At 46.5% G+C, this 27,060-nt stretch overlaps 1 protein-coding gene across 1 annotated transcript in view; it reads left to right on the top strand.

Moving 5' to 3' along the window:
- SHANK1 (SH3 and multiple ankyrin repeat domains 1) overlaps positions 1 to 27,060 on the top strand; it is a 677,277-nt gene that overhangs the window by 630,484 nt on the left and 19,733 nt on the right. The window contains exon 19 of the mRNA XM_073570818.1: positions 23,921 to 23,944. Within this exon, the coding sequence (XP_073426919.1) occupies positions 23,921 to 23,944 (24 nt within the window). The remainder of the gene's footprint in view (positions 1 to 23,920; positions 23,945 to 27,060) is intronic.

Genomic DNA, 27,060 nt, shown 5'->3' with positions numbered 1-27,060 from the left:
GGCTGCGGGGTACACCTGGCTGCGTGCATTGTGTGCTCAGCTGCATGGTACACCCGTGCCCTGGCTGCATGCGTGGTGCGCTCGGCTGCGTGGTGCACCTGGATGCATGTATGGTGTACCCTGCTGCATGCATGGAGCACTCGGCTGTGTGGTGTACCCGTCTGAATGCATGGTGCAATTGGCTGCATGGTGTACCCGTCTGAATGCATGGTGTACCCGGCTGCTTAGTGTACCTGGTTGAATGGATGTTGTGCTCAGCTGAATACATGGTGTGCTCAGCTGCGTGGTGTACTCGTCTGAATACATGGTGTACCCGGCTGTGTGGTGCACCCAGACGCATGCATGGTGTACCCGTCTGAATGCATGGTGTGCTCAGCTGCGAGATGTACCCTTATGTATGCATGGTGTGCTCAGCTGCGTGGTGTACCTGGCTGAATGCATGGGGCACCTGGCTGCATGGTGTATCCATCTGAATGCATGGTGTGCTCAGCTGCCAGGTGTACGCATATGAATGCATGGTGTGCTCAGCTGCGAGGTGTACGCATATGAATGCATGGTGTGCTCAGCTGCGAGGTGTACCCTTATGTATGCATGGTGTGCTCAGCTGCGTGGTGTACCTGGCTGCATGGTGTATCCGTCTGAATGCATGGTGTGCTCAGCTGCGAGGTGTACCCATAAGAATGCATGGTGTGCTCAGCTGCGAGGTGTACCCTTATGTATGCATGGTGTGCTCAGTTGCATGGTGTACCTGTCTGAATGCAAGTTGCACTTGACTGTGTGGTGCACCCGGATGCATGCATGGTGCGTTCGACTGCTTAGTTTACCCATATGCATGGTGCGCTCAGCTACGTGGTGTGTCTGTCTGAATGCACAGTGCACTCGGCTGCGTGGTGTACTTGGCTGAATGCATGGAGTGCTCGGCTTCTTGGTGTACCTGGCAGAATGCAGGGTGTGCTCGGCAGCCTGGTGTATCTTGCTGAATTCATGGTGTACCCGGCTGCGTGGTGTACCTGACTGAATTCATGGTGTACCCGGCTGAGTGGTGCACCCGGATGCATGCATGGTGTACCTGGCTGAGTGTTAATTTGTTGTGCACGAGAGAGAGGTGAATAAGCCCCTGTTAGACATCTTCAATGGGGACTTATTTTCCCCTAAGAAGGACCTATTACCAGGCCAAAAGTGACCGTTTTTGATCTTACTTTATTCCCGCTGCTCCCCTGAATATTAACAAAAAAGCGATATGGGCCTCTTTCATTTACTGCTAATTTTGATGTTTTTTATAAAGGGGGCATGGTTCTTAGGATTCCAGGATTCTTTAGGGGTTTTTCTTTAGGCTGCCCTGCAAAATTACTCCTAGCACGCTCGCCTTAGTAAACAGGGAGGCCATCCCAAAATCAATCAGTTCATTGGACAATAATCTTATGTGCTTTTACTATCTCAAAATTCTTCTGTAGTCTAAAAGGCTTGTAAACAACCGATGGTCCCACAACTGTTTCTCCCGACACCTCCATACACATGCATGATAAGTTTTCAATGGGTAGGAAGAAGTAATCTGCTGCCAGACACTTCTTTCTTGAAAGAACAAGAATTTGGCATTGAAATCTATCTTGCCCAATCAGGAGGAATGCACATTAGATCCATGGCCGATCCAGCTGGAATTCGGTCTACATTGAACTAACGCATAGAACCACCTAAAAGCATTTGCATCTTAAAGGCATTCTCTGATTAATTAAGTGGGCCTTTATGTATATCTTCAGGGCTGATTAAAACCTGCTTAAACAAGCCCTAAAGAACGATTTTCAAAAGTAATTGTCCCTAGACACATTTTTCACGGTCTTAATTTGGAACCACAGTTCATTCCAACGCCCTACAAAACCTCAAGGTTACATGCTTCTTTTTGCTGGCAGTAATTATCCCCTAAACCTTCACTGACATGAAAGTTCAGCTTGTCCAAATGTGCTATTTAGGGAAGAGTCAGACTCTCTTATAAAACGGACGAGGATCGCAATGCAATGCAGGACAGAGGCAGGCGGCTCTCTCAACCTGAGTTTGACAGCCAGGGCTGCCACTAGGAAATTCAGGGCCCCATACTGGCAAAATTTTCAGGTCTCCTTGAGATTCTGCCCAGGCTCCACCCCTGCTCCGCCTCCACCCCTCGAACCTTTCACAGTCACACTGCCCACTCTAGGAAAAACTCCACTTCTGCACCACGTCCTCACTAATCACATATTAGCAGTTGCCTTTGAACACCAGATCACATACACAGCCAGCAGCTTATGTTTTGGCTAAAAGTTTTTTTATGCTGCCACCACGACAAGGTAGACTCTTTTGGTAGGAGCGTACTCTACTCTAACCTATTAAATTTTTTTTTTAAATATCCAATACTCTTTTTAGGTATATTTAAATTTATTTTTCTTTAAAGGATTGAGTCACATACATTTTTTAAAATACCACATACAAGGGACAACTACTGCCACACCATGACCGGACCACAAATTATCACCACATAGTGACTGAATAATACCACCTACTAGGGACAAATACCATCACAACATGACCAGACCACATATTACCACCACATATTGACCGAATAATACCACATACAAGGGACAAATACTGCCACACCATGACCGACCAGACCACATATTACCACCACAAAGTGACAGAATAATACCATATATAAGGGACAAATACTGCTACGCCTTGACCAGACCACACATTACTACCATATAGTTACCAAATAATACCACATGCAATGCACAAATACTGTCAGACCATTACCGGACCACATATTACCACCACATAATGACGGAATAATACCACATACTGTACAAGGAACAAATACTACTACACCTTGACCAGACCACATATTACCACAATATAATGATCAAATTATACCACATACAAGGAACAAATACCACCACACCATGACCAGACCACATATTACCATCACATAGTGACCAAATACTACAAAACTGATCATTAATAAAAAGCCACAAACTAATATTACCATAAGTGTCATTATTAGAGTTGAGCGAAACGGGTCGAAAAAATTCAAAAGTCGCCGACTTTTGGCAAAGTCAGGTTTCATGAAACGAAACCCGACCCTAGGATGAGGTCGGCCACGAGGTCGGCGACTTACGCGCCAAAGTCGCGTTTCAAAAGTTTGTTTTGCGCTCTTTTTCAGCCAATCAGGATCCACGGACACTGTGGGCAACGTGATGACATAGGCACGGGTCACCACCATCTTTCAGAAGGGCATGCAAGTGATTGGCTTGCTTTGGTGGGCGTCACAGGGGGTATAAAAGGTCGTGCACGCCGACCGCCATCTTACTTCTGCCGATCTCAGTATAGGGAGAGGTTGCTGCTGATTCTGTAGGGAGAGCGTTAGGCAGGGAAGAAGACCAAAAAACTGCTTCTGCTGCTAGCGATTTGGCCTGCACAACACACCAGTCACTGTGTGTGCAGTGCAAGGGGAGGCTATATAGTGGTGTATCAGTGGTGTTGGTTGTTGGGCTGCCTTTTAAGGCTTCCTGACAGGCTGGCATTGCTGTTTACCCACTGCTCCGCAAACTGCTTTATTAAAAGCAATCCAATCTCCCTTATCTAGTCACTTAGGTCACAGCTGTGCCATCGAGCTTGTCACATAGCGCTCAGATATTCATTGGGCCTCACACAATCCAAAAGTGTCCAGTGTCCAAAAGTGTGTGCAGAGATTCAAACTCTCACTTATCCTCTAGTCACTTAGGTCACAGCTGTGCCATCGAGCTTGTCACATAGCGCTCAGATATTCATTGGGCCTCACACAATCCAAAAGTGTCCAGTGTCCAAAAGTGTGTGCAGAAATTCAAAATCTCCCCTGTCCTATAGACACCTTGTTTTACATACTATATAGTTTGTTGGATTTTGTCTACATTTCTACCAAAAATGAGGAAGGCTGGTGGAAGAGGCCGTGGAATTGGGCGGGGGTTGGCAGCTGGTAATGATGGTGTTGGTGGTGGATCTGATGGTAGTGGCAAGAGCAAAATAGGACCGAATGCAGGAGGTGTTGAGCCTGCGTCATCGTCTGGCTACACAAGGCCCTCGAACGCTTAGTTTTCTAGGAGTTGGCAAACCGCTTTTAAAGCCAGAGCATCAGGAAAAAGTTTTGTCTTACATTGCTGACTCAGCCTCCAGCTCTATCGCCTCCTCTTCTTCAGTTGTAAAAAGTAAAAGCACTGAGTCGTCATTGGAGGCTCATGTTCATGAACCACACCTTTCCTTGTGTCCTTCACCCCAACCAAGATTGAAGGATGACGCAGGCCATACTACTGATTACTCCATGGAGCTGTTTTCACATACCATGCCTGGATTATCAAGTGAAATGGTGAATTACCCAGGCCAAGATGAATCTGACATGGAGTGCACTGATGCACAGCCGCTGATGGATGATTCTGCTGGTACATTCACTCAGAGCACTACATTGTCCTCGCAGTGTACAGAGCCAGATTCTGACCCTGATGAGACTCAGGTGCCCCTTCCCGCACACTATACCACCATACACGGTGACACAGAGGAAGGTGCACATGACATAGAAGAGGAGGTGATGGATGACCCAGTTGTTGACCCAGATTGGCATCCATTGGGGGAAGAGGGTGCTGCTTCCAATAGCTCAGATGAGGAGCATCCACACCAGACATCGACATCGCAACAGCTGTTATCTGGCAGGCCCGGAGCACTCCAAAGACAGGTTCCAAACATCAAAAGAGTTGCTGGACAGCTTGTCCAGAGGGTCAAAAGATCACAGCGTGCTAGGCCGCAAAATGTCTGCCAAAGTAGGAAGAGTGCAGTGTGGCACTTTTTTGAACAAAATCCTCATGATCAGGCCAAGGTTATCTGTAAGAAGTGCGCAAAGACCTTTAGCCGAGGGAAAAATCTGAAAAATTTGAATACCAGTTGCATGCCTAGACATTTAACCACCATGCACTTGCAAGCGTGGACACAACACCAAACCTCAAGTGCCACATGTGCAACTGATCACAACGAAGGTAGTCAGCAACGCTACATTGTTTCCCCCACTGTAAGCCCACCGGTTAGCACAGCAGCAAATGTTGAGGTGTCGTTGCAAGGCCACAGCAGTCAGGGAATCCCACTGTTATATCAACGAAAGACTGATTCTAGGCCATCAGAAAGAACACCAACTCCATCACCATCATCAACCCTCTCTCAGTCCGCCCTGTCCACCGCTACTTCCACCATATGCAGCTCTCAAGTCCAGCTCACCCTCCCAGACACTATGAGTAGGTCAAGAAAGTACTCAGTCTCTCATCCGCGTACACTGGGTTTGAACGCCCACATTGCCAAACTAATCTCGTTTGAGATGATGCCCTTTCGGTTGGTGGAAAGCACAGCTTTCCGCGAACTCATGGCCTATGCAGTACCACGCTATGACCTACCCAGTCGCCACTTCTCTCGCAAAGCCATCCCAGCCCTCCACCATCATGTGAAAGACCGCATTGTCCATGCACTCAAGCAGTCAGTGAGCGGAAAGGTGCACCTCACAACTGATGCATGGTCCAGTCGGCATGGCCAGGGCCGTTACGTGTCCATCACTGCGCACTGGGTTAATGTGGTGGATGCAGGGTCCACAGGGGACAGCGGTGGTGGGACAGTGCTGCCTAGCCCACGGTATAGGAAACAGTTGGCTGTAGGCGTTCGACCCTCCTCCTCCTCCAGAAGCGAAAGCTCGTCCACAGAGCGCAGTCGTACGAGCACTCCATCTGCAGCTGCCACTGTTGCACACGATGTGTCCCCCTATCGAGCAGCTAGTGGAAAGCGTCAGCAGGCTGTGTTGCAGATGGTGTTTGGGTGACAGACACACCGCCGAGGTGCTGGCCGAGTACTTGAAGCGACAAACTGAGTCATGGCTGGGCAGTGTACATCTTGAGGCAGGCAAGGTAGTTAGTGATAACGGCCGTAATTTTGTGGCAGCCATAGCCCTTTCAAAACTCAGCCACATACCTTGCTTGGCTCACACCTTGAACCTGGTGGTGCAGTGCTTTCTCAAAAATTATCCGGAGTTAACAGCCCTGCTCCAGAAGGTGCGAAGACTGTGCGCGCACATCCGCCGGTCGCCTGTACACTCCGTTCGTATGCAGAAGCTGCAGCGATTGCTCCACCTTCCCAACCACCGCCTCATTATCGACATTGCAACAAGGTGGAACTCCACCCTGCACATGGTGGAGCGGCTGTGCGAGCAGAGGCAGGCCATAATGCATTTGTGGGAGGATACACGGCCAGGCACTTTGAGAGCAGACATGGGAGTTGACAGGTGTGCAGTGGTCGAAGCTGAAAGACCTCTGTAAAGTCCTTCAGTGTTTTGAGGAATGCACACGGCTGGTAAGTGCAGACGACGCCATCCTAAGCATGAGCATCCCACTTATGCGTCTGCTCATGCAAACTTTGACGCACCTTAAGAAGCAGGCGTCTGCAGCCAATGTTGATGAGGAGGAGGGAATCCTTAATGACATTCAGCCATTGTCTGCTCAGGGACCTCTCCTGGACGAGGTGGAGGAAGAAGAGGAGGAGGAGGATGATGATGGGGATGATTACTTAGGGGAGGAGGATGCATCTCGTGGGGCAAGTGAAAATGTTGGCGTGGCAAGGTCTGGTACAGGGTTTGTGCGTGACTGGAGGGATGTGGATTTGCCAGAAAGTGCTCCTCCACCCAGCACTCGCAGTGCATCATTGACACCGGGAACATTGGCCCACATGTCAGATTATGCCTTGCAGATCCTAAAAAGGGACCCCCGCATTGCCAAAATGATGAACGATGACGACTACTGGTTGGCCAGCATCCTGGATCCACGCTATAAAGGCAAATTACAAAACATCATGCCACAGGAGAACCTTGACCTAATATTGGCTAATAAACAAGCAACTCTGGTAAATCGGTTGCTTGAGGCATTCCCAGCACACAGCAGTGGTGATGGTTCTCACACGAGCCGTACGGGCCGGGGGCAGCTTGGCAGAGTTGTTTGTGGTGCACACAGCAGAAGTGGCGTTGAAGACAGGGGTTTCATGACAATGTTGTGGACTGATTTTTCAAATACCGCTCACACAACTGGTAATACTGCATCGATGGAAAGTGACAGGAGACAGCAGTTGTCAACTATGGTAACAAACTACTTTTCCTCCCATATCGATGTTCTCCCACACAGGTCATTCCCCTTTGACTATTGGGCCGCTAAACTGGACACCTGGCCTGAATTGGCCCAATATGCCTTACAGGAGCTCGCTTGCCCAGCTGCAAGTGTGCTATCGGAAAGAGTCTTCAGTGCAGCTGGATCAATCCTGACAGAAAAAAGGACCCGTCTGTCAACCCAAAATGTGGATGATCTAACCTTCATTAAAATGAACCACGCATGGGTTTCCAAGGATTTTGTCCCACCTTCCCCTGATGACACATAGGGTGACAGAAAAATGGCTTGCTTTGGTCCACCTCTTCCTGGTACTTCACCTATTTCGCCTTTTGCATCAGCTGAATGTCCAACATCAACATATGCCACTTTCTAAAACTCCCTAACTGTGCTGCCTCCCCCCCCCATGGCCGGGGTCACCACCTACCGCACGACACCGTGCGAGTGCCGTTGCCCTGGACAGGTGGGTAGGCCGACTCTTGGGCGCGGGCACTGGCACAGGGTCCCTCATAGTGCAATCAAGTGTCTCTGACGGTGGTGGTGCACACCCGCCGTCAGACACACCGCTGTACTATGAGGGGCCCAGTGCCAGTACCGACGCCCACGAGTGGGCCCCCCTTGCTTGGGCAGGGCCCCAGCATTTGCAATCTTTACCTCTCCCTGCTCCTCCGCTGTGTAATCTGGGCCGTCAAATCCATACTGTGCCTGACACCGTCTGAGCCTGCCTCCTGAGACATATTTTGAATGTGTACGCTATCCATACATGTTATCCAGGGATACAGTACCCTTTCTAACCTTTGTGCAATCACGTGCAATCCATACTGGGCCTAACACCGTCTGAGCCTGCCTCATGCTGTATAGACATATATTTTGAATGTGTACGCTATCCATACATGTTATCCGGGGATACGGTACCCTTTCTAACCTTTGTGCAATCACGTGCAATCCATACTGGGCCTAACACCGTCTGAGCCTGCCTCCTGAGACATATTTTGAATGTGTACGCTATCCATACATGTTATCTGGGGATACGGTACCCTTTCTCACCTTTGTGCAATCACGTGTAATCCATACTGGGCGTGAGAACGGCTGGCGAGCTGTTAAGCAAGCTACAGCACCTGTCCAGACAAGTACAGGGATTCCCTAGCGAGGAGACTTATTTGATTGTTTTCAATGTTGGGACAGCAATTTTTGGGGAGCACTATACTCTGGAGAATGATAGATGGGGCCCACCATACACTGGAACATTCCAAAGGTGGACATCAGACACTGGAGCAGCATTTACAGGGCCCATTATACACTAGAGCATTAGAAATGGGGCCCATTATGTTTGGAGCATTATTTGGGCCCATAAGACAGTGGAGCATCATCCATGGGGACCAACATATACTGTAGCATTATGTGGAGCTCATCATATACTGTTTCAAACATTATATGGGACCAATGATTCTGTATGGAGAAATAGATGGGCCTCGTCATGAGATGTAAAAAGTGAGGTATTTTTCATTGTACTATACCGCTATTTCTCTGCCGTATCGGAGCATGATGAGTTGTGGTATGTGTTAAAGGGGCGCTCTTTCGCCCAGGGCACATGAAAACCTGGAGCCAGCCCTCCCCCCCCACAGTTTGTAGCCAAATAACCCCCATTTTTCAGTGCGTAACTTGTATTATGAAGTTAATTAAGGTTGACAAGCTTAAGAAAGAAGAATTGATGCTTTTGGCATTCAAATGGGCACTGTAGGTGTGTTTCCTGTCCTCCTCACTGCCGACTTTTATTCCCCATTGACTTACATTGGGTTTCGTGTTTTGGGACGACCCCGACTTTTCCCTATAATCGGACGATCTTGCTCGACCCAACTTTTGGAAAAGTCGGGTTTCACGAAACGAAACGCGACCCTAAAAAACCAAAAGTCGCTCAACTCTAGTCATTATACACAGGAGCATAGTATACAGTGTATAGTGGAAGTGTATGGGTAATACAGTGATCACAGTGACATTATACACAGGAGCTCTATATAGTGTCGGTGTACAGGTAATACAGTGATTACCAGTGACATTATACACAGGATTTCTGTATATAGTGTCAGGGTACAGGTAATACAGTGATCACCAGTGACATTATACACAGGAGCTCTGTATATAGTGTTAGTGAATCGGTAATACTGTTTTTACCAGTGACATTATATACAGTAGCTCTGTATATAGTGTACAGGTAAAACAGTGATCACTAGTGAACTTTTATAAAGGAGCTCTGTATATAGTGTCAGTGTACAGGTAATATAGTGATTACTAGTGATGGGCGAGCACTAAAAGGCTCGGGTGCTCGTTGTTCGGGTTGAGCAAATTGGAATACTCGGGTACTCGGACAGAACAATGAGCCCAATGTAAGTCTATGGGAGACCTGAGCAATTTTACCACAATCCCCCCAGGGGTCCTTTTAAGGTCTAAAAACATCTGAAAGTGATGGAAACACTGCTCAAATGACATGGGGACATCATGGGGATCGCCCCAGGAAGCATTCCTGACTCCTAGTTCACAGCTTTAACCCCTTCATGACCAAGCCTATTTTGACCTTAATGACCAGGCCATTTTTATGCAATTCTGACCAGTGTCCCTTTATGAGGTAATAACTCTGGAACGCTTCAACAACGCATCCTAGCGATTCTGAGACTGTTTTTTCATAACATATTGGGCTTCATGATAGTGGTAAATTTAGGTCGATAATTTTTGCGTTTATTTGTAAAAAAAAAACCGGAAATTTGGCAAAAATTTTGCAATTTTCAAATTTTGAATTTTTATTCTGTTAAACCAGAGAGCTATGTGACACAAAATAGTTAATAACTAACATTTCCCATATGTCTACTTTACATCAGCACAATTTTGGAAGCAACATTTTTTTTTGTTAGGAAGTTATAAGGGTTAAAAGTTGACCAGCGATTTCTCATTTTTACAACAAAATTTACAAAACCATTTTTTTTAGGGACCACCTCACATTTGAAGTCACTTTGAGGGGTCTATATGGCATAAAATACCCAAAAGTGACACGATTCTAAAAACTGCACCCCTCAAGCTAATCATAACTACATTCAAGAAGATTATTAACCCTTCAGGTGCTTCACAGGGACTAAAGCAATGTGGAAAGAAAAAATGGACATTTTAATTTTTCCAACAAAAATTTTATTTTATCATCAATTTTTTCATTTTCACATGGGCAACAGGATAAAATGGATCCTAAAATTTGTTGGGCAATTTCACCTGAGTACATCGATACCTCATATGTGATCATAAACCACTGTTTGGGCGCACGGCAGGGCGTGGAATGGAAGGAGCACCATTTGACTTTTTGAATGGAAAATTAGCTCCAATCGTAACGGTTGCCATGTTGCATTTGGAGAGCCACTGTGAGCCTAAACATTGGAGCTCCCCCACAAGTGACCCCATTTTGGAAACTAGACCCCCCAAGGAACTTGTCTAGATGCATAGTTAGCACTTTGAACCCTCAGGTGCTTCACAAATAAATCCGTAAAAAAAAAAAGTACTTTTTTTTCAAAAAAATGTTCTTTTAGCCTCAATTTCTTCATTTTCACATGGGTAACAGGATAAAATGGATCCTAAAATTTGTTGGGCAATTTCTCCTGAGTACACTGATACCTCATATGTGGTCATAAACCACTGTTTGGGCGCACGGCAGGGCCTAGAAGGGAAGAAGCGCCATTTGACTTTTGAATGGAAAATGTTGTGTTTGGAGAGCCCCTGTGTGCCTAAACAATGGAGTACCCCCACAAATGACACCATTTTGAAAACTAGACCACCCAAGGAACTTATGTAGATGTGTGGTGAGCACCTTGAACCCCCAAGAGCTTCACAGAAGTTTATAACGCAAAGCCGTGAAAATAAAAAATCATTTTTTTCCTCAAAAAAATTATATTTTAGCCCGCAATATTTGATTTTCACCAATGTAACAGGAGAAATTGGACCCCAAAAGTTGTTGTCCAGTTTGTCCTGAGTACGCTGGTACCCCATATGTGGGGGGGAACCACTGTTTGGGCCTACGTCGGGGCTCCGAAGGGAAGTAGTGACGTTTTGAAATGCCGACTTGATGGAATGGTCTGCGGGCGTCATGTTACATTTGCAGAGCCTCTGATGTGCCTAAACAGTGGAAATACCCCACAAATGACACCATTTTGAAAACTAGACCCCCTAAGGAACTTATCTAGATATGTGGTGAGCTCTTTGAACTCCAAAAGTGCTTCACAGAAGTTTATAACGCAGAGCCGTGAAAATAAAAAATCATTTTTTTCCTCAAAAAATTATATTTAGCCGGCAATATTTTATTTTCACAAATGAAACAGGAGAAATTGGACCCCAAACGTTGTTGTCCAGTTTGTCCTGAGTACTCTGGTACCCCATATGTGGGGGTAAACCTCTGTTTGAGCACACGGTAGAGCTCGGAAGGGAAAGAGCGCAGTTTGACTTTTTCAACGCAGAATTGGCTGGAATTAAGATCGGACACCATGTTGCGTTTGCAGAGCCCCTGATGTGTCTAAACAGTGGAAACCCCCTACAAGTGACACCATTTTGGAAACTAGACCCCCTAAGGAACTTATCTAGATGTGTGGTGAGCCCTTTGAACCACCAATTGCTTCACAGAAGTTTATAACGCAGAGCCATGAAAATAAAAAATCGTTTTTTTTTTCCACAAATATAATTTTTTTAGCCCCCAATTTTTTATTTTCCCAAGGGTATCAGGAGAAATTAGACCCCCAAAGTTGTGCAATTTTTCCTGAGTACGCTGATACCCCATATGTTGGGGTAAACCACTGTTTGGATACATGTCGGGGCTTGGAAGGGAGAGAGCACTGTTTGACTTTTTGGACACAAAATTGGCTGGAGTCAATGGTGGCGCCATGTTGCATTTGGAGACCCCCTGGTGTGCCTAAATAGTGAAAACCCTTCTAACTCAACCCTAACCCCAACACACCCCTAACCCTAATCCCAACCCTAATCCCAACACACCCCAACCCTAATCCCAACCATAACCCTGACCACAAGCCTAACCCTAATCCCAACCCCAACACACCCCTAACCCTAATTTTAACCCCAATTCTAACCCTAACCCTAATTCCAACCCTTACCCTAATCCTAATTGCAACCCTAACCCTAATTCTAACCCTAATTGCAACCCTAACCCTAACCTTAATTGCAACCCTAACCCTGATTGCAAACCTAACCCTAGTTCTAACCCTAACCCTAAGTCTAACCCTAATTCTAACCCTAACGGAAAAATAAAAATAAATATATTTTATTTTATTATGTGTCCCTAGCTAAGGGGGTGATAAAGGGGGGCTTTATTTACTTTTTTTTGTATTTTGATTACTGTGATAATTTATCACAGTAATCAAAGTGTACCTGTAAAAAGAATGAATGAATCTGCCGACCGGCAGATTCGCAGGCACACTGGGCAAGCGCCCGCCATTTTGTAAGATGGCGGCACCCATGGAGAGAAGACGGCGGGACATCGGGAGGTCCTGGGACTCATGAGGTATCTGGGGGGCTATAGGGGGCGATCGGAAGGCAGGGGGAAGCGGAGGTGGAGCAGATTATTGCGGCGGCTGCCGATCGCCGCCATCAGAAGGTGGCGGCAGCACATCGCCGCTGCCAGCCGGGTGGGGGGGGGGGGTCGGATCACTATCTCCAGCCATGTCCGATGCAATTGCAGCATCGGCCATGGCTGGATAGTAATATTTCATCAAATTTCATTGATGAAATATTACTATTGCTCTGATTGACTGTTAAAAGTGAAACAGCCAATCAGAGCGATCGTAGCCACGTGGGGGCAAAGCCACCCCCCTGTGGTAAAGTACAAAGCCCCCTGTATCTGCGGGTCGGGTGACCTTTCATTGACCCCGGTCACCCAACCCGCAGCGGGGCTTTAAATTCATGATGCCACATAGGCGTCACTGGTCATAATGGCACAGGTATTCATGACGCCTATGTGGCGTCATTGGTCGGGAAGGGGTTAAACAATGTTGTCAGAGTTTCATGCCATTTTTACCGGTGCACCAAAAAGCACACTAAAACTAAACCAAAACGGGTTTTGCTGGGAAATATGTTAAGGTACATCCTTTCCAGGTTAATGACTTGTATATAAGGCAAAATAAGTAACCCCAGATCAAAATGTTCCTCCACCTTTTGGGCTATGTTCAGACGCAGCATTTTTGAAGTGTTTTTCAACTTTAACATTGCTTTCAACCAAAACAAATGCATCCACTGGGAAATGTCATTGTAACATTTACAATCCCTAGCTGGCCATGTGGTGTGTGACACATAAGCAGACATATCTTGTTTCATTTATGAAGGAGGGACTCTTAAAGTCACAGAGCCTATTTTTACAGGGGCATCAAGCAGCATTAATCTGCTTAAAGGTCCATTATTAAACAGTGGGTCTCCTATGCTGTTATTGTCTATGCAGTGAGTGGATGGGCTGCAAAAAAAAATTAGGACGCACCCCAATACCCCTTTCATGAGATGTCCAGGATGGCTTCCATAAAAAAATGTTGCATTGACTGCCCTGCTATCGAGTCATATGCACCCCAATAAGCCTTTGAACCCAGGTACTGGATTGTCCCAGGAAAATCCACTTCACCTTATTCGTTTTGTCCTCCCATTCTGTTTTCTTATGCATTGACTGCAAGGCCTGCCCTGCTGCCAAGTCATATGCACCCCAATAAGCATTTGAATCCAGGTACCAGATGGGCCCAGGAAATTGTTAGGCATCGGGTTCCTGCCTCTGCACAGGAGGAATCCCGAGCCTTGCCTTCTGTGGTCTCCCATTCAGTCCCGACCACAGAGGAGGCTGCTCAGCAAAGGCGTCGATATCGGTGTCTTGCTCAAGCTAGTGCTGTCAGTTTGGTTGCTGCTGCCACCTCTGCTTCAGCTTTAGCAATCCGCACTAGCCAGCAGCGTGCAGCTCCAGAGGCTAAGTCCTTTTTGCAGCCTACTGAGCATGCCTGTGGGACGACCTCTCATTGGAGGTCAGAGGTCACATGCTCAGGTCCTCAAGCAGCTCGGATTGGACCATCAGGAAGGTCCCGGAATGACGCTGCTACAAAAGGTTCACATGGCCGCTTGGCCATGCGCTAGTATAGACTCTATTTGTATTTTGTGTGAGTGATGAAGGATGCATAAAACTGGTGACTGACTCATTATAACTCCCCTCCCTCAGATATGCATGTTATAGAGCTATAGAGTTAGAGTCAGCGCCTACTAGTGACTTGGTCTGCTCCATGGTGCTTCCACGTCTCAGCACCTCACTCAGCGCCATATGGTGCCGTCCAGCTCTGGGCACCTTCAGTACCGCATTAAACGGCTGCATCTGCCAGTGCGACTCCGTGCGCAAGTCTAGCGCTTTCCTCCCTTTTCCGGGTGGTTAGTTGCGTCTGCCAGAGAGCCGTGCAGTTCGCATGAAGTGCGCGTTATTTATTCATTTGTTTCTTCCTGGCACCACAGTTGCGGTGCCGAGCACTAGTGTGACTAGAGGGACTCTAACCCAGTGTCTCAGAGGTAGAGTCCTGTGTCTATACACCAGTGCTCACATTGTCGAGCTCTGTGAGCATAAACAGGTTGCGTCATTTGTGTTTGGCGATCGGGCGGCACTGTAAGGTAACAGAGTCCGCCTCTGTACACACTAGGTGGAGTTAACCCCGTGTGTTCCTGTATTGTACCCCCATATAACGTCCGCCATTACCGAGCAGCAGTTACCATCTCAGCAAGGTGGACCCTGGGCTGCGAATGCACCTAAATACCTTCTTTATTATTTGGTGCATTCTGCCAGCCTGTAACAGAAATCCACTTCACATTATTGATTTTGTACTCCCATTCTGTTTTCTTATGCATTGACTGCAAGGCCTGCCCTGCTATCAAGTCATATGCACCCCAATAACTCCAATCCCCCCTTGGAAGAAACAGGGAGGAGGGCCTCTTACCAAAAAATGTCCCATTAAAAAGGGGCGGGTCTCCTAGACTTGGAATGCGCAAACATTTCCCCTGTGGGGAACACCTCAACCTTCTTCAGAACAAGTCTGCTACGCACAGCCTAACCACCCACCCTTGTTAATAATGTGACACTGGCTGTAGCTGCACGGAACACGTAAACCCTTTTGATCTAGTGGCGGTGGCTGATCAGACGTGGAGGAAGGCCTGATTAAAAAATAGGCCCAATTTCTAGGAGAGGGTCTCCTAGACTTGGAATGCCCATACACTTAGTATATGGGCTGGCAAACATTTCCCCATGGGGGTGTACATATTTTTTCTATTTTGGTGACGGGCATCATAACACCCTTGCCAAAACATAGAGTGGCCGGAGCATGACTTAATACGTTCACCCTGGTGTTCAAGTGGTGGTGGACTGTGAGGATGAGAAGGAGGAGGATGACACCAAATAGCCAAAATCATGAAGCGTCTATTCATGTTTGTTTGTGAAGAGGTGCATTGGAATACAACTCCCAAAAAAACACTACATTGGAGTTTATGTTTCGCTGTCATCATTTGGTGGTGTCGAGAAGTCAGGCCCAATCCATCCTTTGTTCATTTTTATAAGAGTCAGCCTGTCTGCATTTTCCGTAGAAAGGCGAATGCTCTTATCTGTGATAATGCCACCAGCAGCACTAAAAACCCGCTCGGACAAAACGCTAGAGGCAGGGCAGGCCAGGACCTCCAAGGCGTAGAGAGCCAGCTCATGCCACGTGTCCAGCTTGGATTCCCTCCGGCCGGGAGATTGTGACCATGTTTTTTATGGAGTGTGAAGACATGGATAATGTGCACTCTTGTAGTACTAAGACTTTGGAGCATAAGTTCTACGAGACAGTAGAAAGAGAGATCAGTTTATTTTGGACGAGTTAGGACCCGCTGAAGTGCGAAACAGCTGTAGTCCATACCTTGCACGTCTCCCATGCCTGAGCCGCACAGCGTTCAATAAAGCAAGTTGAAACCACATTGGTGAGTGCCATCCATCATTTTCTTCGGTCATTGTGGATTACCTGCATGTTTTTTTCATATGGATTATGCACCTACAGTGATGTTTTTGGAGGCTGAATGGCATTCATGATTTAGTGTGGTTAGCCTCATTTGATCATTTTGAGGTAAAGGCGGCGCAGTGGTGCCAAACACTTTTCTGCTGTTGGTCTGTTTTCCAATAATTAAAAGGCACAGAGGAATCACGGAGGACATTGGTATGGTCAGCAAAGTACTCCCTCAACGTCTTAGAGAAGATTGCATTCCTTGTGAGACTTGTGATATTACCCTGTGCCTCAGTGCATGGGCGAAGGGAGGGTCCCAGATCTTTGCCAGTGTTCCCCTGCCTTTGCTGAAGTGGACTTGTGTCTGTCTCGCCTGTCCTGCTTGGTTGGCCAACGAACTGTTATCTCTGCCGCCAGCATTTTGAGATGGGATTTTTTTTAAATAATTCTGCAATAATGGTCCTATGGTACTGCACCATTTTGGTACACCTGTCTGCCACTGGAACAAGAGATTGAAAGTTATCCTTGTACCATGGGTCTAAAAGTGTCACTAGCCAGTAATGACTGGTACCCAATATTTTGACAATACGAGGGCCACGGGAAAGGCAGCGCAACATAAAGTTAGCCATGCATGCCAGACTGGTAACAGGCAACACTTCTGTCTTCACCAACAGGACAACTGACCAAGGTGTCCTCCTCCTCTTCCTCTTGTTCCCTGTCCTCAGGCCATCCACGCTGAACAGACCGTATGACAGTTGTGGTTGTAGTCCCGTCTATAGCGCATGAAAGTAGCTCCTGTTCTTCATCCTCCTCCTCTTCCTCAATGTCAACCAATCCACGTTGTGATGACACTAGGCTGGGCGGTGTGTAATCATCCTGTATGGTTCCTTGATCCATGTTCTCATTCTCCGCCTGCAATGCTTAGTCTCTCATTGTGAGCAGAGAGCTTTTCAGAATGCAGATGAGCGGGATGGTGATGCTAATTATGGACGGCACAGCAGGAGAAAAAGTGGCGGCTGGGGACAGAGTACCTTGGGACGGCCGCCGCCATCAGGTTGCAGAAAGCTTCCATCTCCACGAGCCTAAAAGGCAACATTTCGACCGCAAGCAGACAGGAAATATGATAATTAAGTACTGTGGCCCGTGGGGCATTGGCTGCATATTTCTGCTTACGTTCCAATGACTGGGGTATGGACAACTGAAGGCTAAGCTGGGACAAGGACGTGGACGTGCTTGATGATGTTGCTATTTGACTGTGGGCAACGTCAGGTGCAGGGCAGGAGGCATCTTCGCATGCAGCATGAACAGGGGATTGGCTTGCACGCACCACAGTGGAAGAAGCAGTGGTGACACCTGCAGACACTGTTCCTGGAACCTGGGTTGGGCCCACAAAGTCAGGTGCTTTGCTGCCATGTGCCTGATCATGATGGTGGTGGTAAGGCTTGTAGTTTTGCTACCCCTGCTGATGCTGGCATGACAGGTGTTGCAAATGGCCTGTTTGGGGTTATCTTTAAAAAACAGTTTGACTGGCAACTTCTGTCAGGTTGGTGTTACGTGGAATGGTTGCACGCCTTCTGTCTGCAGACACCACACTGCTTCTTCCTGCCTAAAGTGCTGCGACGCCTACCTCCCCCTGTGTGCTACTGTCCTCGCTCTGCATGTCCTCCTGCCAGGTTGGGTCTGTTACTACATCATCCACCACCTCCTCATCTTCCACTTCCCCACCCTTGTCCTCCTCCTGACTTTCTGGCAATTGTCTCATCATCGTCCACCTCTTGTGGCCGTGGCTGCTCAAAGATTTGTGGATCGCTACATGGAATATCATCTTGCCCCGCTTCTAGTGGACCAGGCGAGAGACACGAAACTCCAAATGGAAAACTAAATAGCTCTTCGGAGTGTCCGAGAGTGGGATCAGTTGTCTCAGGGCACTCAGCATGGTGGGTGGAAGGAGGATCGGGGTAAGGACTATGTGGTCCAGATTCACAGCTACTGTGACTTGACTGTGTTGAAGACAGGGTGCTGGTGGTGGTGGTTAAGTAACTGGATGTATTATCTGCTATCCAACCAACAACCTTTTCACACTGTTCGGGCTTCAATAGTGCTGTGTTGCCGCGGTGCCCTAGGACTTCGGACACTAAGGTCCAGCGAGAAGATGTGGGTGTTTTCGGTGGGCTAATTTCAGCTTGACCACGGCCTCTGCCTGCACCATCACGTCCACTTCCCTATCCCTTGCCACGTGCCTTGCCCATTATAAATGGAATAGAATATTATACACGTTCACCACAAAAAGGTGAGTCAACTTGGGATTCAACTTGTATGTAATACGTATGCTTGAAAACCACACTTTTACCTATCTGGACTTTAGATAAAAATGTTTTTGGCCTTATCAGATTTAATTACTACGTTAACAGACTGCAAAAAAGTACAGTGTTTTGGCCTAAACTGGCCAAACATTGAGCATGCACAGATATCAGCTTGCACGGCGATACCACTACGACAAATGTGTGCCCTGTTTTTTTTTTATTTTTGGGCTAACTAGTGATGTATATCAGTACTGTGACACCCAGGACAAAAAAGGAAAACTGGCCTAAACAGGCCAAACTTTGAGCACACACAGATATCAGCTAGCACGGAGATTCCACTACAACAAATGGTTTTTTTTTTGGCTAAATGCTAGTACAGTGACACCAAAAGAAAAGAAAAAGAAAACCGCCGTAAACTGGCCAAACTTTGAGAATGCAGAGATATGAGCTGCACGGAGATACCACACCAAAAAAATGTGTGGCGTGTATTTCAATTACACCTGGGGCTTGCTATATACGGCCAATATATCCTACAGGTAGCAGCAGCAGCACCAGAACACAGGAAGGGAATGGACCCTCTTGATGTATGCAATGATCTATATACACACATACAGTGCCTGCAGGCCTTGCACTGATGTGTATAGAGCAACGTACACTACCATGCCTACCTAACACTGCAACCTATATATTCCGGAATTAGTCCTTAGAAGGACTGTTGATTTAGCTGGATTTGAGTAGTTTAGGATGGTAGACCCCACACTAACTAATAAATCTCCGATTCTGACCGTATATCAGCAGCAGTTCTCCCCTACTCTACCTCAATCCAGAGCTGAATGCTCTGAGCAGGGTGGCGTCCGGTCTCTTATACCCCTGATGATGCTGTGTGGCCAGCCAATCACTGCACGACCACAACAAAGATGGCTGCGGCGTTTCATTGCCTGTCAGACAATCCCTGCATCGTGTTTGGGTCTGTAAATAAAAGCTGGGTGGAGACCCGAATTCCCGCCGAGTAATCCCAGAAATGCTCGGCGCTTGCAGAGTACACCGAGTACCGTGATACTCGGGCGAGTAATGAGTAGTGGCAAGCACGTTTGCTCATCATTCGCGATTAACAGTGACATTATACACAGGAGCTCTGTATATAGTGTACAGGTAGTACAGTGATTACCAGTGACATTTTACACAGGAGCTGTGTATATAGTGTATAGTGTACAGGTAATATAGTAATCACCAGTGACATTATACACAGGAGCTCTTTATGTTGTGTTTAGTGTACAGGTAATACAGTGCTCACCAGTGACATTATACACAGGAGCTCTTTATGTACTATATAGAATATAGGTAACACATTGACCAGTGATAGCTCTAATTGAAGTACTTCATATTCGCGTTTATTCTTCATCCAGAAGAGACCGCCATCCCTTCTCCCAATCAGGACTCGTCTCTGCAGAAGATAAGTTATGCAGATCATATTCCTTAATGTTTTCCCAACTGCTACACTACATCAGATGAAGAAAAAAAGGCAACATAGTTGTCACATGGACCAGTCCTGTATGACACGACCCACAGGCCAGTAACTAAGACAACAAGACATGGCCCGTGTAAGCAGCATGTTGCATTTCGGCGCGCACGGCACACAGTCAAAAGTACGCAGCACGCTACTTTCACACTGGCAGCGCATGATCTGCGCACCCTATGCTAAAGATGGGGTGCGCCGATCGCATGCGTGCAAATGCGAAAGTAGGCGGTGATCCCGGATGGGGCGGGCAGGGAGCCGGCTCGGGGCGGGGCTTAACGACGCAGGGCGCAGCGTTGTTTTAACGCAAATGTGAAACCAGCCTAACTGTCCTGTGTGACACGACCCGCAGGCTGTTAACTAAAACGACAAGACACAGGGGAAGGGGAAACAGTTACAACAGTGGGCCCTGAGATATGGAACGGGGACGTGGAGACCTCCTGCCTTCCCCTGAGTCAGTGTCCCTCACACTCCTAACGTTCCCTATACAGGATCCTCACCTGTCGCCGAGCCTGAACCTGTCACCCTAGCACACCCTACACCTATCCCTTGATAGGGAGCTGGGTGATGCAGGCACTGGCCCCACTGCTGTACTAATACACACCAGGGAAAAATACAAACAGGAAAACACCACTTAGCTTTGCTCTGTTGCTCTTGCTCCCAGCAACAGAGTCCATCACCAGAATGCAGCTTTCCTCCTGAATAGCTGCCACCAAGCTCTGTCAGAGCTGCAAGGAAATCCCCTCTGATTCCTTCCACACCAGGACTCTGACTGTGCTGCAAGGAACTCACTCTAGCTCCTTCCTCCACCAAGGATGGTTGGAAATGAACACTATCACCAACAGTGATTGCAACACCTGACACTCTTTTATAGCAGAGCCAGAGCAATCACACCTGCTTTATAATCACATGCACTAAACTAAAGAAACCAGAGTGCAATGACCCTAACGGTCACTGGGGGCAAAACTATCTTTAAGCACCACAGCTTAAGGAGAGAAAAAAGGTTACTAGCGCATTTTATCTGTCATGATCCAGCATGGATCATGACAATAGTGCAACCCTGCACAGTAACAGGACCACCACCATTGAAAACAATATCCTCAAAAATAAAATACATCACTGCAGTAAAAGTAATAATTAGCCCCTAAAGTAATAATATCCCCAATCCTTTACCCCTTGGGTCTCATACCTGGCTCCAGCCATATGTTCTCCCATCCTGCCCCATGTGTCTCCATTTTGCCCCATCTGATGTCTTCATCCTGCCCCATTTGATGTCTCCATCCTGCCCCATGTGTCCCAGGATCCTGGTCCATCTGTGCAATGATCCTGCCCCATGATCCTGCCTCATCTGTCTCCATCCTGCCCCATGTGTCCCATGATCCTGTCCCATGTGTACCACAATCCTGCCTCATCTGTCTCCATCCTGCCCCATCTGTCCCCATGATCCTGCAGTATGTGTCCCATGATCCAACCCCATCTGTCCCATGATCCTGCCTCATGCTCCAGCCTCATGTGTCCCATGATCCTGCCCCATGTGTCCCATGATCCTGCCCCATGTGTCCCATGATCCTAACCCATGTGTCTCATGATCCTGCCCCATGTGCCTCATGGGTCTCATGATCCTACACCATGTCCCATTTATCTACCACATGTGATCCATTATCCTGCCCCATGTGTTCCATGATCCTGCCCAATTTGTTTCATTATTCTGCCTCATATGTCTCCATCCTGCCCCATGTGTCCCATGAATCTGCCCCATGTGTCTCATGAATCTGCCCCATGTGTCTCATGATCCTGCCCCATGTGTTCCATGATCCTGTCCCATGTGTTCCATGATCATGCCCCATGTGTTCCATGATCCTGCCTCATCTGTCTCCATCCTGCCCCTGCGTCCCATGATTCTGCCCCATATATCCCATGATTCTACCCCATGTGTCCTATGATACTGCCAATCTGTCCCATGATCCTGCCCCATCTGTCTCCATCATTCTGCGGCTGCTCCATCCTGCCCCATTTGTCCAATGATTCTGCCACATATTGCGGCTTACAAAACGTTCTACTTACCTGGTTACATTCCAGCGTCGTCTTCTCCCCCATCAATGTGAGGTGCGGACTCGCCGGCGCATGACAGTGACATCATATGCTGGCGACATGCTCACCGATGTCAGCTGCTGGCTTATGATTGGCTGGCGGCTTTTAACTATTGCCCTATGGGCCCGAACGGCAAGAGATTTTAGCTGAATGTACCTTTCCTTTCTCAGTCTCCTCGTGGACCTTCTCCGCCTGACGATAGTTTCTTGGGCTTGGTGCAGAAAGGACTGTGCCTCATCTCTTGAAAGGTGACATCTGGTCTCTGATTCTTGACCAACGTGGGGTGTGGATCCTGGTTCTGACCAGCCCAGGTGAAACTCAGAATCCTTCTGAACGTAATCTGGGCCTTGCCAGCCTATGATCGACACTTTGGTGGCGTAGACTTCCTGATGAGGCCTGTCATGCTGGCCTCGGGGACATCCCTGGAGCGCGTCTGCTCGGCTCTCTTCTCTAGCGACAAATCTCCTTGCTGTTTAATATTCAGGAACTCTGGGCTGTCGGTCACCTGATCAGGTCCAGTACCCGAAGTAGCTCCCCGTGCAAGTCTTCCAGAGCAAATTGATTCCATCTCATTTCTTCTGGCCAGCAGATGGCAATCTTTCTCCACAAATATGACCTTCTGTAAGCAATCTTCAGATTTCTCTTTGCTTCCCCTTACACAATCATAAGTCACCTCAAAGAGGTCTATCACTTCCAACACTCTTTGTATTAGATTTTGGCTCCTGAAGCTTTTTTCTACTTTAGATCTTACAATAATTATGTCTGATTCTCACCACTGGTTGAAGTCCATAGCAAAATTTAAAAGATAAATCTTGACACATAAAGCAAAATAAAGTAAAAACAGAGAAAAACCTGTGTAATTTATGTTCAAAACTGCCTCTCCGGTTGTACTAGATCACCACCTGGGGGGAGACATCACTAGCGAAACCCATCTCACAGTTTGAGAAGCATGAACCATCCATAGTTCTATTCATCTTTCCATTGAATGCCACTGATATAGGTCTATTGTGTATGACTGGCTTATGAGCCAAAATCTTCTCCATAGGCCAAGGGTACTTCATGGGGAAGATCTGGTCATGGTCATTTTATTATAGGTAATAAAAAGGGACTTTGGAAATGGAGACAGCATGGTATATTTCTGTACTCACCACTAGAGAAAAGTCATACTATTAGTGTCATATATCCAAGAATATAATTTATAAGATAGTTCTGAGTAGGTCCTACAAGATATGAGGTTTTACATTGTACCAATAATTGTGTTTGCCAGCAAAGTGTATCCATCAGTCTTAAGTTTTTGAGAGTAGGCGATTCCAGGAGTCATACATTGCTAATTCTCGCAAACCATCAGACACTTTCACTTCATGTTGCTGGTAAGATAGTTTTGATGAGTATCTGCAAGGATCCAGTGGAAGCAGAAGGAAGACCTTCAACTGAATGTGTGTAAGTCATGCCAATTCTGCTAATACTACTGCATACTATTACTGTGGGAAAGGCTGAGTATTGGAGTATGCTACTATAACTTGGACCAACAGTACAACTTTCAGGACAAGCTTCGGAGGTTCATTCGCTACTTCCTGATGAGTGATGTTTCACCCAGACTTGAAGAAGATGGAACATCTAACGCTTGTCTGGAAAAGTTTCCAACTAAGCCTCAGTATAAAAAAATACTCAGTTCAGCTTAGTATATTTTCATAACTTAGATATGGATGTAATTAATTTCCTTAATACATGGGAGGGAATATATTTTTTTCACATTTTGAGGAATTATTAATTCAGTAAGTATGCACTTACTATTTTATCTGATGTTTTCTCTAGTGTCTCCTTGGAAAAAGAAAAATGGTGAGTAAGTTGAGTTCTGTTTTAATGACTTCTTTATACTTAAGAATAAATATTCATGAATGAAATTAAAGGGCTAATTTCATGGTTAATAAAACAGAGTTAAGGGTTTTTTTTAGTACTAGACCTGGTTTTTATTTCATCCTAGCTTCCCAATGCTAGTTTTAAAGGTGTTCTGTACACTTTTTTCAAAAGTAATGCCTTACTTTCTGACATCACTTCCTGTTCTGCAGATGTTGGCTGAGGCTTATCCTCGCCATCTCTCTGCATTCACTCTGCGGGGATCCCACTGATTTTTTTTTTTTATATGCTTCCTTCTGCATTTGGATTACAGTATAGGATGAATTTCAAGAATCTGTAAGTAAAATACAGAAGGAAGCCACAAAAACTCTTAGCATTACCAAATTATGTGCAGAGTGCAAACCAGGGGTCACAGTAGGAAGTTTGTGAGGAGCAACTTCAGCCAATATCTACAGAGCAGGAAGTGATGTCATGGAAATGTTTGTTATGGTGTTGAAGCTTCTGTACATCCCAGTAACATTCAACTTTTTTACGTTTTACATCTTGGACCTTAAGCACCATAATGTATAGAGAGCCATGGAAATTTGCATTTGGGAGAGCAGAGTTTATGACCCTAGCAGCTTATTAATTAAAGGGAACCTGAATGCTGATTCATGCTGCACAAACCATTGGCAGTATGAGTCATAACCTGGCGGTATGATTGCACAATTGTAGCTTTGAATATTTAACTCTGAAATATGAATTTTGGAAAAAAGATACTGTACTTTGAAGATCCAGGCAAGGATTATAGGCAGAGACAAGATTAGTCCTGAACCACTCCCAATAATCTTTACTCAGTGCTTCTCTAGGTGATTGACAGGTCTTTACAGTGTGTCTGCCAAGGGAAAGACCTATCAATCATCTAGAGTGGTGCAGGGAGAAGATACCAGGGCCTGCATAGGATTGGTCTCATCTCACTAGTTTCCAGTCAGCTCTTGAAACCATATGTTCTTGGAAGCTCTCAAGCATTTAATAGAAGATATACCTGACCGCAATTGTGCATCCAAATAATGATTCATGCTGTCCCATGGTTTGTGCAGCATGAACCGCGCGACAGATTCCCTTTAAGAATAACTGGCAGGAGCGTCAGCTTCAGGCTAGTTTCACACTTGCTTTTTTTTGCAGCGCGTTTTTCCCGCAAAAAAACGCATTGAAAAAACGCATACAAAAGCATACAACTGCTGCGTTTTTTTCAAGCATTTTTATGAGCATGCATGAAAAAACGCAGCGTTTTTAAGCGTTTGTATGCGTTTTTAGTGCGTTTTTACCGCGTTTGCGTTTTTTTTCCAACATTTTTAGGTGGCCCCTCACACTACCCAAACCATGACCCTAACCCTAACCCTAACCCTGACCCTAACCAAATCATACTTAACCCCAACCCAAACCCTAAACCCTAACTAACCCTAACCCTAACCCTGACCCTAACCCTGACCCTAACCCTGACCCTTAACAAAACCATACTTAACCCTAACCCTGACCCTAACCCTAACCCTTAACCAAACCATACTTAACCCTAATCCTGACCCTAACCCTGACCCTAACCCTGACCCTGACCCTAACCCTTAACCAAACCATACTTAACCCTAATCCTGACCCTAACCCTGACCCTAATCCTTAACAAAACCATACTTAACCCTAACCCTGACCCTAACCCTAACCCTGACCCTAACCCTAACCAAACCATACTTAACCCTAACCCTGACCCTAACCCTAACCCTGACCCTAATCCTTAACAAAACCATACTTAACCCTAACCCTGACCCTAACCCTAACCCTGACCCTAACCCTTAACCAAACCATACTTAACCCTAATCCTGACCCTAACCCTGACCCTAATCCTTAACAAAACGATACTTAACCCTAACCCTAACCCTGACCCTAACCCTGACCCTGACCCTAACCCTTAACCAAACCATACTTAACCCTAATCCTGACCCTAACCCTAACCCTGACCCTAACCCTTAACCAAACCATACTTAACCCTAATCCTGACCCTAACCCTGACCCTAATCCTTAACAAAACCATACTTAACCCTAACCCTGACCCTAACCCTAACCCTGACCCTAACCCTAACCAAACCATACTTAACCCTAATCCTGACCCTAACCCTGACCCTAATCCTTAACAAAACCATACTTAACCCTAACCCTGACCCTAACCCTAACCCTAACCCTGACCCTAACCCTTAACAAAACCATACTTAACCCTAATCCTGACCCTAACCCTGACCCTAACCCTTAACCAAACCATACTTAACCCTAACCCTGACCCAAAACCCAACCCTAACCCTGACCCTGACCCTAACCCTAACCCTAAACCCCCTTAACTAACCCTAACTCTAACCCAAACCCCTAAATTCCATGGTTAAAAAAAAAAAACGCATATGCAAAAAAACGCATACATGAGCATGCCAGTGCGCACATATGCGCATCCATAGGCTATAATGGCCATTTTTAGCGCAAAACGTGCGCATATGTGCGCATGCGCTTTTTTGCAGGGCCAAAAAATGCAACATGCTGCGTCTGGAAAATCCAATCGCACACCCCAAAAAAACGCAGCACATGAAAATCGCATACATGCGCTTACAAGCGCGCAGGTATGCGCACCCATGTTAAATATAGGGGAAAAAACGCATGCGCACATGTGCGTTTTTTTCCAGCGCTAAAAAACGCAAATGTGAAACCAGCCTCAGTACACTAAAATAATCTTTTTCTTCCATCCAATAAAGTTCTTCTTTTAATACATAGTAATAAAAAAGTTTTCTGCAAATTGTAAATCTAGCATTTACAATAGACCCTGATTTTGGCTCCCACAGTGATCCTAGAGAGAGCAAATCCTTAGAAAGCCAGTTCACAGCCCAGCATATTCAAGATGTTGTGCTGTCCCTCTAAGAAGCTTCCCAATGGGGTGCTACTGCTGGCGTCCCTGCTCGGTGTCCCCTTCTCCCTCCATGCAGGGATGACTCACCGCCCCAGCCCCGTGGCGTGGTCTCTTGGCGTGTTCCTTCTGCTTCCTGGTGTGTGTGCCACAGTTCTCGGCGGGCCACCTAGTACATGCA

This window comes from Dendrobates tinctorius, unplaced genomic scaffold, assembly GCF_039654945.1.
Source record: "Dendrobates tinctorius isolate UK_male_01 unplaced genomic scaffold, ASM3965494v1 ptg000028l, whole genome shotgun sequence".
In the NCBI taxonomy this organism is placed as follows: Eukaryota; Metazoa; Chordata; class Amphibia; order Anura; family Dendrobatidae; genus Dendrobates; species Dendrobates tinctorius.
The sequence above is the reverse complement of the archived record's forward strand: the minus strand, read 5'-3'. Positions and strand labels throughout refer to the sequence as shown.